This window comes from Lepidochelys olivacea (genome assembly GCF_965140295.1).
Source record: "Lepidochelys olivacea isolate rLepOli2 genome assembly, chromosome: 10".
Taxonomy (NCBI): domain Eukaryota; kingdom Metazoa; phylum Chordata; order Testudines; family Cheloniidae; genus Lepidochelys; species Lepidochelys olivacea.
The window spans coordinates 76647465-76664413 of NC_140420.1; the positions used below are offsets into that span (position 1 = coordinate 76647465).

The 16949-nt window shown below is 52.7% G+C and overlaps 2 protein-coding genes across 2 annotated transcripts in view; one reads left to right on the forward strand and one right to left on the reverse strand.

The window, feature by feature from the left end:
- Positions 1-2634, reverse strand: part of TTC23 (tetratricopeptide repeat domain 23) — a gene marked incomplete at its 5' end in the record, with an annotated part of 46262 nt that extends 43628 nt beyond the window's left edge. The window contains 1 exon segment of the mRNA XM_084641265.1: positions 2314-2634. Within this exon segment, the coding sequence (XP_084497391.1) occupies positions 2314-2634 (321 nt within the window).
- LRRC28 (leucine rich repeat containing 28) overlaps positions 1-16949 on the forward strand; it is a 98745-nt gene that overhangs the window by 507 nt on the left and 81289 nt on the right. Inside the window, exon 2 of the mRNA XM_084641069.1 lies at positions 15122-15349. Coding sequence (XP_084497195.1) covers positions 15182-15349 — 168 coding nt within the window. The 5' untranslated portion in view covers positions 15122-15181. The remainder of the gene's footprint in view (positions 1-15121; positions 15350-16949) is intronic.

Consider the following 16949-nt stretch of genomic DNA (forward strand, 5'->3'; position numbering starts at 1 on the left):
GAAAGAAAGCACACATGACTGTGAGAGGCAGATAAATAAATGGAGCATCAAGGCTGGTGTTAGTGTAGAAAGGTGGACACCGACAGCTCCACTAGTCACTGGTTAAAATTGCAGGGGGAAAACTGTGTGAGTGAGGGGGAGCTCAGCCCTGAGATGGGCCGGGGGGCAGGCCTTGGACCTTGTGACCAGGGCAAGGGTAGTCCAGCCTGGAGATGGAGATGGGGGGGGGAGGGGAGAATTGCAGGCCCTGTGACCGGGGCAGAGGTAGTCCAGCCTGGAGATTTGGGAGGGGGGAGGAAATCTCAGGCCTGTGACCGGGGCGGGGGGAGTCCAACCTGGAGATGGAGATGGCGGGGAGGGGGAATCTCAGGCCCTGTGATGGGGAGATGGTGGGGAGGGAATCTCAGGCCCTGTGACAGGTCAGGGGGAACCCAGCCTGCAGATGGGGGGAGGGGGAATCTCAGGTCCTGTGATGGGGAGATGGTGGGGAGGGAATCTCAGGCCCTGTGACGGGGTGGGAGGAGTCCAGCCTGGAGATGGGGGGAGGGGGAATCTCAGGCCCTGGGACGGGGGCGGGGGGAGTCCAGCCTGGAGATGGAGGGAGGGGGAATCTCAGGCCCTGTGATGGGGCGGGGGTCCAGCCTGGAAATGGAGATGGGGGGAGGGGGAATCTCAGGCCCTGTGATGGGGAGATGGCGGGGAGGGAATCTCAGGCCCTGTGATGGGGTGGGAGGAGTCCAGCCTGGAGATGGAGAGATGGGGAATCTCAGGCCCTGTGATGGGGCGGGGGGCAGGGCGGGGTCGTCGTGGAGCAGTCTGAGATGGACGATGGGGAGAGGGGAATCTCAGGCCCTGTGACGGGGCAGGGGGAGTCCAGCCTGGAGATTGGGGAGGAGGGAATCTCAGGCCCTGTGACGGGGCGGGGGGAGGTCCAGCCTGGAGATTGGGGGAGGGGAATCTCAGGCCTGTGATGGGGGCGGGGGGAGTCCAGCCTGGAGATGGGGGGGGGGGGGAATCTCAGGCCCTGTGACGGGGCGGGGGGAGTCCAGCCTGGAGATGGAGATGGGGGAGGGGAATCTCAGGCGCTGAGACGGGGCAGGGGGAGTCCAGCCTGGAGATGGTGGGGGGGAATCTCAGGCACTGTGACGGGCGGGGGAGTCCAGCCTGGAGATTGGGGGAGGGGAATCTCAGGCCCTGTGATGGGGCGGGGGGAGTCCAGCCTGGAGATTGGGGAGGGGGAATCTCAGGCCCTGTGACGGGGCGGGGGGGAGTCCAGTCTGGAGATGGAGATGGCGGGGAGGGAATCTCAGGCCCTGTGACGGGGCTGGGGGAGTCCCAGTCTGGAGATGGGGGGGGAATCTCAGGCCCTGTGACGGGGGCGGGGGGAGTCAGCCTGGAGATGGAGATGGCGGGGAGGAATCTCAGGCCCTGTGACGGGCGGGGGGTCCAGTCTGGAGATGGGGGGGGATCTCAGCCCTGTGACGGGGCGGGGGGAGTCAGCCTGGAGATTGGGGAGGGGGAATCTCAGGCCTGTGACGGGGCGGGGGGAGTCCAGCCTGGAGATGGAGATGGATGGGGAGGGGAATCTCAGGCGCTGAGACGGGGCAGGGGGAGTCCAGCCTGGAGATGGGGGGGGATCTCAGGCCCTGTGACGGGCGGGGGGAGTCCAGCCTGGAGATGGGGGAAGGGGAATCTCAGGCCCTGTGATGGGGCGGGGGGAGTCCAGCCTGGAGATGGGGGAGGGGGAATCTCAGGCCCTGTGACGGGCGGGGGGAGTCCAGCCTGGAGATGGGGGGAGGGGGAATCTCGGTGTGACGGGGCGGGGGAGTCCAGCCTGGAGATGGGGGGAGGGGGAATCTCAGGCCCTGTGATGGGGCGGGGGAGTCCAGCCTGGAGATGGGGGGAGGGGAATCTCAGGCCCTGTGACGGGGCGGGGGAGTCCAGCCTGGAGATGGGGGGAGGGGGAATCTCAGGCCTGTGACGGGGCGGGGGAGTCCAGCCTGGAGATGGAGATGGGGGGAGGGGAATCTCAGGCCTGTGACGGGGCGGGGGAGTCCAGCCTGGAGATGGAGATGGGGGAGGGGGAATCTCAGGCCTGTGACGGGCGGGGGGCAGGTCAGCCTCGGGCCCTAGACCGGGAGAGGGGAGATCTTGACGGAGCTACGCTACCTTCAGGCCCCCAGCATAGGGCAAGATGCGCAAGCGGCGTCAACCCCGCCCGCCACGCCCCTTTGAGCCCGGAGGGCGGGGCCGGGCCCTAGGGCCGGAGTGGGAGGAGTCAGGATTCGGAGGGCGTCCAAGGTCTCGCGATACCCGCTCTGAATGAGCGCTCGCGGGGTTGCTGCCCTCCGGCCTCGGTGCTGAGAGCGGAGGTCGCAGGCCCGCCCGCCCCTGAGGAGCGCAGGTGAGTGACCGCCCGCCTCTCCCGTGAGGCCTGAGCGCCCCCGTCCAGCGCCTCACCCGCTGCTGGTTGGGCTCCCTGCCCGCCTTCCCCTGCGGCGGCTGCAGCGGCGCCCGACACGGCTTCGCCGGGCCCTGCTCAGCCGCTCCGTCCTGACTGAAGTGTGGGGACTCGGCCCGGGATGGGCGTGGCCTAACGGACACTCGCCCCCGGCCATACAGCACCTCCCCCATATAACCTGTTAATTCCCCCCCCCCCGGCCAATACAGCACCTCCCCCATATAACCTGTTAATCCCCCCCCCCGGCCATACAGCACCTCCCCCCATATAACCTGTTAATTCCCCCCCCCCCCCCCGACCGTACAGCACCTCCCCCATATAAACTGTTAATTCCCCCCCCCCGACCGTACAGCACCTCCCCCCATATAACCTGTTAATTCCCCCCCCGACCGTACAGCACCTCCTCCCCATATAACCTGTTATTCTCCCCCCCAGCCAACAGCACCTCCCCATATACCTGTTAATCCCCGCCTCCCGGCCATATAGCACCTTCCCCCATATAACCTGTTAATCCCCCCCCTCGGCCATACAGCACCTCCCCCCACATAACCTGTTAATTCCCCCCCCCCGGCCATACAGCACCTCCTCCCATATAACCTGTTAATCCCCCCCCCCCAGCCAATACAGCACCTCCCCCCATATAACCTGTTAATCCCCCCACCTCCCGGCCATATAGCACCTTCCCCCATATAACCTGTTAATCCCCCCCCCCCGGCCATACCAGCACCTCCCCCCATATAACCTGTTAATCCCCCCCCCCCGGCCATACAGCACCTCCCCCCATATAACCTGTTAATTCCCCCCCCCCCCCTGCCATACAGCACCTCCCCCATATAACTCGTTAATCCCCCCCCTCCCGGCCATACAGCACCTCCCCCCATATAACCTGTTAATTTCCCCCCAGCCATACAGCACCTCCCCCATATAACCTGTTAATCCCCCCACCTCCTCGGCCATATAGCACCTTCCCCATATAACCTGTTAATCCCCCCCCGGCCATTACAGCACCTCCCCCCATATAACCTGTTAATTCCCCCCCCCGGCCATACAGCACCTCCCCCCCCATATAACCTGTTAATCCCCCCTCCCGGCCATACAGCACCTCCCCCCATATAACCTGTTAATTCCCCCCTCCCCCGACCGTACAGCACCTCCCCCCATATAACCTAGTTAATTCCCCCCCGACCGTACAGCACCTCCCCCCCATATAACCTGTTAATTCCCCCCCCCCGACCGTACAGCACCTCCCCCATATAACCTGTTAATTCCCCCCCCCAGCCATACAGCACCTCCCCCATATAACCTGTTAATCCCCCCGCCTCCCGGCCATATAGCACCTTCCCCCATATAACCTGTTAATCCCCCCCCCCGGCCATACAGCACCTCCCCCCATATAACCTGTTAATCCACCCCCCTCCCGGCATACAGCACCTCCCCCATATAACCTGTTAATTTCCCCCCCCCAGCCATACAGCACCTCCCCCATATAACCTGTTAATCCCCCCACCTCCCGGCCATATAGCACCTTCCCCCATATAACCTGTTAATCCCCCCCCCCGGCCATACAGCACCTCCCCCCATATAACCTGTTAATTCCCCCCCCCCCCGGCCATACAGCACCTCCCCCCATATAACCTGTTAATTCCCCCCCCCCCCCCCGGCCATACAGCACCTCCCCCCATATAACCTGTTAATCCCCCCCCTCCCGGCCATACAGCACCTCCCCCCATATAACCTGTTAATTCCCCCCCCCAGCCATACAGCACCTCCCCCCATATAACCTGTTAATCCCCCCACCTCCCGGCCATATAGCACCTTCCCCCATATAACCTGTTAATCCCCCCCCCGGCCATACAGCACCTCCCCCCATATAACCTGTTAATTCCCCCCCCCGGCCATACAGCACCTCCCCCCATATAACCTGTTAATCCCCACCCCCAGCCATACAGCACCTCCCCCCATATAACCTGTTAATCCCCCCACCTCCCGGCCATATAGCACCTTCCCCCATATAACCTGTTAATCCCCCCCCCCCCGGCCATACAGCACCTCCCCCATATAACCTGTTAATCCCCCCCCCCCCCGGCCATACAGCACCTCCCCCATATAACCTGTTAATTCCCCCCCCCTCCCGGCCATACAGCACCTCCCCCCATATAACCTGTTAATTCCCCCCCCCTCCCGGCCATACAGCACCTCCCCCCCATATAACCTGTTAATTCCCCCCCCCCGGCCATACAGCACCTCCCCCCATATAACCTGTTAATTCCTCCCCCCCCCCGGCCATACAGCACCTCCCCCCATATAACCTGTTAATCCCCCCCTCCCGGCCATACAGCACCTCCCCCCATATAACCTGTTAATTCCCCCCCCCCAGCCATACAGCACCTTCCCCCATATAACCTGTTAATTCCCCCCCCCCGCCATACAGCACCTCCCCCATATAACCTGTTAATTCCCCCCCCCCCTCGGCCATACAGCACCTCCCCCATATAACCTGTTAATCCCACCCCCCCGGCCATACAGCACCTCCCCCCATATAACCTGTTAATTCCCCCCCCCCCCCGGCATACAGCACCTCCCCCCATATAACCTGTTAATCCCCCCCCCCCCCCCCGGCCATACAGCACGTCCCCCCATATAACCTGTTAATTCCCCCCACTCCCCGGCCATATAGCACCTCCCCCCATATAACCTGTTAATCCCCCCCCCCCCGGCCATACAGCACCTCCCCCCCATATAACCTGTTAATCCCCCCCCCCGGCCATACAGCACCTCCCCCCATATAACCTGTTAATCCCCCCCCCCGGCCATACAGCACCTCCCCCCATATAACCTGTTAATTCCCCCCCCCCCCCGGCCATACAGCACCTCCCCCCATATAACCTGTTAATACCCCCCCCCCCCCCGGCCATACAGCACCTCCCCCCATATAACTTGTTAATTTCCCCCCCCCGGCCATACAGCACCTCTCCCCATATAACCTGTTCGTATCCCCCCCCTCCCCGACCGTACAGCACCTCCCCCCCATATAACCTGTTAATTCCCCCCCCCCAGCCATACAGCACCTCCCCCCATATAACCTGTTCATATCCCTCCCCCCCCCCACCATACAGCACCTCTCCCCATATAACCTGTTAATTCCCCCCCTCCCCGGCCATACAGCACCTCCCCCCATATACCTGTTAATCCCCCCCTCCCGGCCATACAGCACCTCCCCCCATATAACCTGTTAATTCCCCCCCCCCAGCCATACAGCACCTTCCCCCATATAACCTGTTTAATTCCCCCCCCCCCGGCCATACAGCACCTCCCCCCATATAACCTGTTAATCCCCCCCCCCCGGCCATACAGCACCTCCCCCCATATAACCTGTTAATTCCCCCCCCCCCGGCCATACAGCACCTCCCCCCATATAACCTGTTAATCCCCCCCCCCCGGCCATACAGCACCTCCCCCCATATAACCTGTTAATTCCCCCCCCCCCGGCCATACAGCACCTCCCCCCATATAACCTGTTAATCCCCCCCCCCCCCCGGCCATACAGCACGTCCCCCCATATAACCTGTTAATTCCCCCCACTCCCCGGCCATATAGCACCTCCCCCCATATAACCTGTTAATCCCCCCCCCCCTGGCCATACAGCACCTCCCCCCATATAACCTGTTAATCCCCCCCCCCGGCCATACAGCACCTCCCCCCATATAACCTGTTAATTCCCCCCCCCCCCGGCCATACAGCACCTCCCCCCATATAACCTGTTAATTTCCCCCCCCCCCGGCCATACAGCACCTCCCCCCATATAACTTGTTAATTTCCCCCCCCCGGCCATACAGCACCTCTCCCCATATAACCTGTTCGTATCCCCCCCCCCCGACCGTACAGCACCTCCCCCCCATATAACCTGTTAATTCCCCCCCCCCAGCCATACAGCACCTCCCCCCATATAACCTGTTCATATCCCCTCCCCCCCCCACCATACAGCACCTCTCCCCATATAACCTGTTAATTCCCCCCCCTCCCCGGCCATACAGCACCTCCCCCCATATAACCTGTTCAATTCCCCTCTCCCCCTGGCCATACAGCACCTCCCCCCATATAACCTGTTCATTTCTCCTCTACCCCCGGCCATACAGCACCTCCCCCCATATAACCTGTTCATTTCCCCTCTCCCCCCGGCCATACAGCACCTCCCCCCATATAACCTGTTCATTTCCCCTCTCCCCCCGGCTATACAGCACCTCCCCCCATATAACCTGTTTATTTCCCCTCTCCCCCCGGCCATACAGCACCTCCCCCCATATAACCTGTTTATTTCCCCTCTCCCCCCGGCCATACAGCACCTCCCCCCATATAACCTGTTCATTTCCCCTCTCCCCCCGGCCATACAGCACCTCCCCCCATATAACCTGTTTATTTCCCCTCTCCCCCCAGCCTTACAGCACCTCCCCCCATATAATCTGTTCATTTCCCCTCCCCCCCATATAACCTGTTCATTTCCCCTCCCCCCGGCCATACAGCACCTCCCCCCGACCATACAGCACCTCCCCCCCCATATAACCTGTTCATTTTCCCCCTCACCCCCACCCCCTGGCCATACAGCACCTCCCCCCCCATATAACCTGATCATCCCCTTCCCCCCCACCATACAGCACCTCCCCACCATATAACCTGTTCATACCCTTCCCCCCCACCATACAGCACCTCCCTCCCCCCTTCAAACCTTAAAAAAAACTTAAAAAACCAGCACTTAAAAAAGACCACGCCAATGAGAGGCGTACAGCTTTCTGCGCCAGGGCTACAGCACTATGGTGCCAGTGTAGACACCGTGGTCGATTACAGTGCTGCGATTGGCCTCTGGGAGGTGTCCCACTGTCATAACCATAGGGGTAGCCTCAATTCCTCCTTACTGGTAAGGAGTTAAGAAGCTTGAGTTACCTGGTTGGCACCTGACCAAAGGAACCAATGGAGACAAAAGATACTTTCAAATCTGGCGGGGGAGAGGTTTTGTTTTGGGTTCTTTGTTTTCTGTGGCCGTTAGCTCTTGGGACTAAGAGGGACCGGACATCAATCCATGTTCTCCAAATCTTCCTGAACAAGTCTCTCATATTTCAAACTTGTAAGTAACAGCCAGGCAAGGCGTATTAGTTTACCTTTGTTTTCTCAACTTGTGAATTTTCCCTTTGCTAGAGGGAGGTTTATCCCTGTTTTGTTGTAACTTTGAAACTAAGGCTAGAGGGGGTTCCTCTGTGCTCTTTGAATTTTCTGCTACTCTGTAAGGTTAACTACCAGCCTAAGTTTACAGAGATGATTCTTTTACCTTTTTCTCTTTAAGTAAAATCCTTCTTTTTAAGAACCTGACTGATTTCTCCATTGTTCCAAGACCCAGGGGTTTGGGTCTGTAGTCCCTTTGTAACCAATTGGTGAGGATATATGCTCAAGCCTTCCCCAGGAAAGGGGGTGTAGGCTTGGGGGAATAGGACTCCAAGTGGTCCTTTCCCTGATTATTTGTTTGTTAAATCACTTGGTAGTGGCAGCAATCCCAAGGCAAGAATGGAATCTGTGCCTTGGGGAATTTTTAACATAAGCTGGTAAAAATAACCTTACGGGATCTTTCATGCAGGTCCCCACATCTGTACCCCAGAGTTCAGAGTGGGGAAGGAACCCTGACACCCAAAATGCCTGTTCTTGCCTCTCTGGTCATCGGTATGAACTCTACTACCCTGCCCTCAGGTGACCAACAGTCATCCCCACCCCATAAGTTCCTTTGGCATTTTGAAAGTCCCCTTCCTGTTTGCTCGGTGATGCATGCAGTGGTCTCAATGCATCTTTCCAGGTGACCATGCCTGCTTCACGCACCGGGCGATCCCCTGCTTGGAGCTGCTGGACCTAATCAGCATTTGGGGAGAGGAGGCTGTCCAGTCCCAGCTGCGCTCCAGCCGTAGGAATTATGATACCTACGGACAGATTTCACGATGCATGACAGAAGGGGGCCATGACCGGGACTCGTTGCAGATCAGGGTCAAAGTGAATGAGCTATGGAACGCCTACCACAAGGTGCGGGATGCAAACCACTGGTCTCATGCTGTGCCCACGAGCTGCCGATTCTACAAAGAGCTGGACACGATACTCGGTGGCGAGTCCACCTCCACTGTGAAGACCACTGTGGATTCTTCAGTGGCTCGCATGCCAATTGAAAGTGGACTGAGCTAGGAGAAGGAAATCTTGGACGAGAATGTGGAGGGGGATCTAGAGGTCAGAGATGCACGCAGCCAGGAGCTCTTTTCTACCTGGGAAAAGGCTAGCCAGTCACAGCTATTGGATGTTGGCGAAGCACAAACTGGTGAGGAGGCCCCTGATAAATGGATTTGATTTTGGGAATCACTGAAGCGAGTTGTTGGGGGCAGAAAGGTTGCAGAAAGCAGGCTTGTCTCCCATTGCATGCCTAGTCTGAGTGGTGGAACAGGCTGTTGATTGACTCCCTCACTTCATGGGAATCTCCATCAGAGATCGCCAGGAAACTCTCCTGGAGATACTGGGCAATCCACTGCCGCAGGTTCTTCGACAGAGCTGCTTTGTTTCTTGCCCCATTAAAGATAACTTTCTTGTGCTACTGTACTGTCCCGGGGTGGAGGTGGGGCAGACCATTGCTGCACACAGGCATGCTGCATAGGTGCCAGGGCAGAAGCCGCTGGCTGGGAGAAGACCCTCCCTTGATTCCCTGCTCATGCTTAGCAGTGAGATATCTTCCATAATCACATCCTGTGGAAAGCGTGGGGACAGGAATGATTATCAGGCCCCCCCTACAGTGCTGGCTCTCCCCAAAAGCCATGTGTCCAGTGTATAGCACGGTCCAGGAAGAGTGATTTACTCTGCCTCTACAACTACTCACCATTTTTGGGGGTCTTGTGGCTCATGTGTGCTTGCCTGGGTCTGCCAGTTAGTGACAGGTGTGTGAGTAGTGGCTGTGTTTTAAATCACTGAATCAGTGTTCTTTGTCTTGCAAACAATAGCACTTTGGTAAAATGTTGCATTTAAACTTCACAGAGATGACTTTGGGAGCCCAGCCTCCCTCTTTGTTATCAGCGGCTGAACGGCTGCGCAGAATTAGAAAGTGGCCAAGAAGAACTAAGGAGGACTTTCTGCGTGATGTAATGATGCACTCTGCCACTGAGAAACAGGAATTGAAGGAGTGGCGGGACAGCGAGAAGAGGGATTGAAAGGAGAATGCGGCACACCAGAATGAAGCCACAGAGCAGCTCTTAAAAGTTATGGAGTGCCAGCAGACATGCTTCAGGCGATGCTAGCTCTGCAAACCGAGCTAGCATCCCTGCAGCCACTGTCGCAAAACTTTTCCATGCTCCCCCCAGACACCGCCAGCACACTCTTATCAACCTTCTGGCTCCAGTCTACACCCGCGGCATTCCACTCCTCCCTCCTCACAATCCAGCACTGCGGACTCCCAGTGCACTCAACACCCATCCCGCCGCAGTTTGGCCCTGCGGAAGTACAGTACCTGCTGCATTTTACTCCAAAGGAGAAGGTGGGATATGATCCCTGGACAGACACAAATCTTTAGCCGTCCCACCTCCTCCTGGGACCTTCCCTTCCCCTCTTCCACTTACTGCTGATGTGTTGTTTGGTTTTTTTTGGTTTGACTCTCTCCTCAATTGTTGTTTTTTAATAAAAGAATTGTGATGGTTTGAAAGCCATCTTTATTCTATTAAATGAGAGCACAAAGAGCCCTGTAAAGCAACATCTAATTATGTTAAACCCCCATATTGCATTGTCTACACCAATCCCCTCCTAGCATTACAAGCACTGCACTCCCAAGCATAGCAATAAATATTAGTGGCTTTCAGCTTTACATTGCTGCCTCAAGGCATCCCTGATCCTTATGGCCTCATGGTGCGCCCCTCTAATAGCCCTGGTCTCTGGTTGTTCAAACTCAGCCTCCAGGCGCTGAGACCAGCCTTGAATGAAGCTTTCACCCTTCCCAGCACAAATATTATGGTGCTTACAGCATGCGTCTATAAGCATAGGAATATTAGTCATCGGCCAGGTCCAGCTTCCCACAGAGGCAACGCTAGCGGGTTTTTAAATGGTCAAAAGCACACTCAACAGTCATTCTGCACTTGCTTAGCCTGTTCTTAAACCGTTCCTTGCTACTATCAAGTTGCCCTGTGTATGGCTTCATAAGCCACCGCATTAACGGGTAGGCAGGATCTCCCAGGATCACAATGAGCATTTCAACTTCCCCTACAGTGATCTTCTTGTCCGGGAAGAAAGTCTCTGCTTGCAGCTTGATGAACAGGCCAGTGTTCCAAAAGATGCGTGTCATACACCTATCCAGACCAGCCTGCGTTAATGTATGTGAAATGCCCACGGTTATCCACAAGCACCTGGAGAACCATTGAGAAATACTCCTTGCGATTAATATACTTGGTGGCTAGGTGGTCTGGTGCCAGAACTGTAGTATGCATGCCAGTTATCGCCCCTCCACAGTTCGGGAAGCCCATTTGTGCAAAGCCATCTACAATGTCACGCACGTTGTCCAGAGTCACGGTCTTTCAGAGCAGGATGCGATTAATGGCCCTGCAGACTTCCGTCAACATGAGTCCAACGGTAGACCTTCCCACTCTGAACTGGTTAGTGACCGATGGGGTAGCAGTCTGTAATAGCCAGCTTCCACAGTGCAATCGCCACGCGCTTCTCCAACGACAGGGCCGCTCTCATTCTTGTGCCCTTGCACTGCAGGGCTTGGGCGAGCTCATCACACAGTCCCATGAATGTGGCTTTCCTTATCCAAAAGTTCTGCAGCCACTGCCCCTCATCCCAGATGTGCATTATGATGTGATCCCACCACTCAGTGCTTGTTTCCCAGGCCCAAAAGCGGCGTTCCGCTGTGGTCAGCACCTCCGTGAATGCCACAAGCAATCTCATGTTGTAGCTACTACACGTGGCAAGATCAACATCACACTCCTCTTGCCTTTGTAGTTTAAGGAATAACTTCACTGCCACTCATGACGCGTTGGTCAGTGTGAGCAGCATAGTGGTTAACGGTTCTAGATCCATTCCTGTAGCCCGAAGAGGCAGGGCACGCAGTACACAAACCATTGAAAGATGGTGCCAAATGTGGACGGAAGCACAGAGATTGCTGGCATGCAAAGTAATGCATCATGGGGCATTGGGGTAGGACCCAGGATGCCCTGCAACCCCCTCCGCCTTCCCACAACTCTTAGTGGCAGAAGAGGAAGAGGTCCTCTGTGGAATAGCTGCCCAGAGTGCACCGCTCCGAATACCGCTGCAAGTGCCACAAGTGTGAACACGCTATTGCGCAGGCAGCTGACAGTGTGAACACACAACAGCGGTTTCCCTTCAACGCTCTCTGAGCAGCACTGTAACTCCCAGCGCTGTAACACTGCCAGTGTAGACATGCCCTAAGATTGCCTACAATGAACTGTCAATTATAGTAATGCTGTTTCTGATGTGGATGCTGGCTCACTTAGAATTGGACTGATGCTGTCTTACTTTGTACAGGTAACTGAACAGCCATAAAATAGTTATGACTAATGTTCCCTCTAATTTTTTCTATCTGTGTGTGGAATAAATTTTATTTGCATTGAGGTATGTGCGGATGTGCGCCACCAGTAGAAACAAAAAACCTAAATATATATTTTTACAAAAGTTACCATAGGATAATTACTCCAGCCAGCACAGGTTAGGCATTTTAGAATTCACTACTCAAAGAATTAAATTTAAGTGTAAGAGAAATAAAAATTATGAAGTGCATAGACCAGTCAAAACACTAAAATAACACACTTTGAAAGAATAAAATTACAGGGAATATATGTGGATGGCAGGAAGTATAAAGAAGTAACAACAACAATAATATAAGTATGTGTTGGGAGGTGAGTGTGAAAGAGACAGAGGGTGTGGGTGTGAGAGGGAAAGAGACAGACTGTGTGAGCTTGCTGCTGGGGAAATCTCAGAAAGAGTGCACTGTCTCTTTAAGAAAGGCGCTCACTCACTGTTCACCGCAGCAGCTCTGAGTCCTGAGTCAGGCTGTGTCCCCTATCCCCTGCTCTGTGGAGATGGGGTACAGGGGTGGGGGGAGGGGGACACCCTGACCTCAGCACCTTCCCCCGCCCACCCCATCTGCACAGCCAGCAGGAGGGTCCCAGGAGAAACTGCAGGATGGAGCAATGGGGGGAGGGGCACCTGAATCCATGCTGCTGGCTGTGCGCACTCTGCTAATCAGCTGGGCGGCATTTGAAGGTCTCATGGGCAGCTGCACAAGTGCGCAGCTTACAGGGAACACACATTATGACTCTCTTTCAGAAATGACTTGACCATAACTCAGGCTGCCAATTTGGAGGTGAAGGGCACTGAAGTGCACGAGGGATGTTATGTCTGAGCTGTGTTTCGCATTTCTGAATGGCCTACAAAAAAGATAGTTATCTAACTCTACAGAAGAATGTGGACTGTGAAAGCTTGTTCTGGAGCTCAAGAGCATTACTGAAACTGATAAAGTAGTTTGATCTATACAAGGAGTCCACTTCCTAATTTTATCTGAGATCTAAAGTTGCATTTACAATTACTGTTCAGTAGATAAGGTTCACATTGATTTCTGGGTAGCTGGTCATCTTCCAGGACTACTCGTGGTTAAAAATGCCTCCATCAAGAAAAAGTTAAGCGAGCAAACAGAAAATATTGTTGGTAGACTGGAGCTAATAGCCCCCTGGTCTGTTCTTTCATTATGGATGTACACTTGTCTGCATAAGTCCCTGGCACACTGGTAAAATAGACAGTTGAACAGACTACCTAAGCTAGGCTCCTAATTAATACTCTGGATACCTGTTTTTTGTTAAATAAATTCCTATTTATAGCAGTGCTAGTCAAGATAGTATTACACTGTAGAAGGAAGCGTAAACAGAATTCTATTTGTTAACACTATACAGCAGAATTAAAATGAAGTATGTGGGTGTTCAGGCTTGATTGATTTTTAGTTTTGTTACCTTAGCACTTTTCATTTTTTAGTTGTTGTTTTTTTCCCCAAACCTGAAGGCCCCCCACCCTTGTTTTTTTTAACCTTTCCTCATAGGTCAAGTTTTCTAAACCTTTTATCATTTTTGTTGCTCTCCTCTGGACTCTCTCCAATTTCTTTACATCTTTCCTAAATTGTGGCACCCAGAATTGGACACAGTACTGCAGCTGAGACCTCACCAGTGCTCAGTAGACAGTTCTCTCCTGTGCCTTATGTACAACACTCCTGCTAATACTTGTCAGAATGTTAGCCTTTTTTGCAAGTTCATCATGTTGTTGACTCATACTCAATTTGTGATCTAGTATAACCCTCAGACCCTTTTCAGCAGTACTAACACCTACCCAGTTATTTCCCATTTTGTAGTTGTGCATTTGATTTTTCCCTTCCTAACTGAAGAACTTTGCATTCCTACTCTCATACACCCATTCGTCCCCCCCACCCAGAAGTGCAGCACCTCCCACCTCCTCCATAGACCCATTCATCCACCCGCCCCACCATAGACCCATTCATCCTCCCACCTGGCCAAGCAGCACCTCTCTTCCCCCACCATAGACCTATTCATCCTCCCCACCTGGCTGTATAGCACCTTCCATCCCCCATACACCCATTCATCCCCACCCACAAATTTTGTAAGCATACTCTCTATTCCATTTATCCCAAGTCATTAATGAAAATATTGACTAGTACCACAGTCAAAACTGACCCCTGCGGAACCCCACTAGATATGCCCTCCCAACTTGATAGAAACCATCGATAACTACTGTTTGAGTAGTCTTTCAACCAGTTTTGAATCTACTTTATAATTATTTCATCTAAACCACATTTCCTTAGTTTGCTTATAAGAATGTCATGTGGGACTGTGCGTATGTCTACACAGCAAAGAAAAACCTGTGCTGGCCAGCTCGGGCTCGTGGGGCCTGGGCTGCAGGGCTGTTTCATTTCAGTGTAGATTTGGGCTCAGGGTGGAGTCTGGGCTCAGAGACCTTCCCACCGCACAGGGTCCTACTCAGCAACGAAGCAGCCCCACAAGCCCCAGTCGGCTGGCACGGGCCAACCACCAGTGTCTAGTTGCTGGTAGACATACCTTGTGTCAAAAGCCTTACTAAAATCCAGTTATATCATATCTACTTCTTCCCCACATTCACTAGGCAGGAACCCTGTCAATGAAGAAAATTAGGTTGGATTGACATGATTTGTTCTTGAGAAATCCATGCTGGCTATTCCCTTTAACTCTGTTATCCCTTCGGTGCTTTCAGATTGATTGTTCAATATCTTTCCAGGTCTCAAAGTTAGGCTTACAGGTCTGTAATTCCCCAGGTGCTCTTTGTTCCCCTTTTTAAAATTAGGTACTATGTTTGCCCTTCTCCAGTCCTCTGGGACCTCACCCATCCTCCTTGAGTTCTTGAAGATAAGTGCTAATGATTCTGAGATTGCTTCAGGTAGTTCCTTAAGTACTGTAGGAAGAATTCCATCAGGCCCTGCCAACTTATCTAAATAGTCTTCAACCTGTTCTTTCCCTATTTTGGCTTGTGTTCCTTACTCAATACAACTAATGTTAACAACATGGAGTATCTCATTGCTACAATGTTTTCTTTTTCTTGCTTTCTCTTTAGAAATGGGTGTCCATTCAGAAGATGTAGAGCTCTAATGTGGAGCCTGGGACAAAATCAATAATGGCATCAGAACTTTGTAAAATGATCTCTGAGGCAAAGCTGGAAAGGCACAAGAACTTGTTCTTAAATTACCGAAATCTGCATCATTTTCCTTTGGAATTATTGAAAGATGAGGGTCTGCAGTACCTGGAAAGACTCTATATGAAAAGAAACTCCTTGACCACCCTGGTATGATAAGTTGTTATACTTCTTATTGTCTGTATGTTTATAGTAGTTTGATAAATTCTGATTTGAAAAGAGCGATGAAGTGCATTTTTGTAGCCTGCTACTGGTCTTTCAGAAAGGCTGATCCTGAATGGTGCTGAACACCACTCAGGACCCGGCTCCATTGAGAAGATTTAAACACCACATTGTGTTATATATGTTGGAAGTGCAAATATCCGATGGATAAGATTTTTTGTGGGCTTCAGGTCTCTCAGTATATGCACAGTGTGCTGAGCCATTTGATAGCTGTTTGATAATTGTTTGTCTAACTTGCTCTTAAAAATCTCCAGTGATGGAGATTCCACAACCTGCCTAGGTAACTTATGCCAGTGCTTAACCACCTTGACAGGCAGTTTTTCCTAATGTCCATCCTAAACCTCCCTTGCTACAATTTAAGCCCATTGCTGTTGTCTTAGCCTCAGAAGTTAAGAAGAACAATTTTCTCTCTCTTCGTTGTTAGCCTTTTATGTCCTTGAAAACTGTTGTCATTAGAGCCTTGCAAAAACTCATGGATAGCTACTTTATATCTGTGGATGTCTGCATCTGCGGATGTGAATATCTGCAGACCATTTTTGTGGATCGTGGATTGGCTGCGGATACAAATTTTATATCCATGCAGAGCTCTAGTTATCACGTACCCTCTCAGTCTTCTATTCTCCAGACTAAATGAACCCATTTTTTTCAGTCTTCCCTCCTAGGTCACGTTTTCTAGACCTTAAATCATTTTTGTTGCTCTTCTCTGGACTTTGTCCAATTCATCCACATCATTCCTAAAATTTGGCATCCGGAAGTGGACACAATACTCCATGTTAAATTAGGCCTCAACATGGAGTAGAGTGGAAGAATTACTTCTCGTGTCTTGCTTACAACACTCTTGCTAATGCATTGCAGAATGATGTTTGCTTTTTTTTTGCAACTGTCTCACATGTTCACTCATATTTATCTTGTGATCCACTATGACCCCCAGTTCCCTTTCTGCAGTACTCCTTCCTTGGCAGTCATTTCCCATTTTGTATGTGTGCAACTGATTGTTCTTTCCTAAGTGGAGTACTTTGCATTTGCCCTTATTGAATTTAATCCTATTTACCTCAGAGCATTTCTCCAGTTTGTCCAGACATTCTGAATTTTAATCCTGTCTTCCAAAGCACTTACAACTCCTCCCAGCTTGGTATCGTCCACAAACTTTATATGTGTAGTCTCTCCCATTATCTAAATCATTGATGAAGATACTGAACAGAACAGGACCCAGAACTGATCCCTGTGGGACCCCACTTGATATGCCCTTCCAGTTTGACTGTGAACCACTGATTACTACTCAGCGGGCACTCGTCAAGGATACGCAACACAGTCTGAATTTGACTGCATCTACATTGCAGGTTGTTAGAGAAATCCCATTTGAAGAGATTGACCGCACAATTGCCCTGTCCTGTTCAAAACCAGTTCAGGGATAACCACAGGTGCCTTGGCAGGTCAAAACCCACTGGGCAGATAGTTTTTAACTTGTGGCTTGTGCTTGCATTAAGCAGAGGAAATATGTTAGAAACTATCTTGGCAAAGCTCAGCT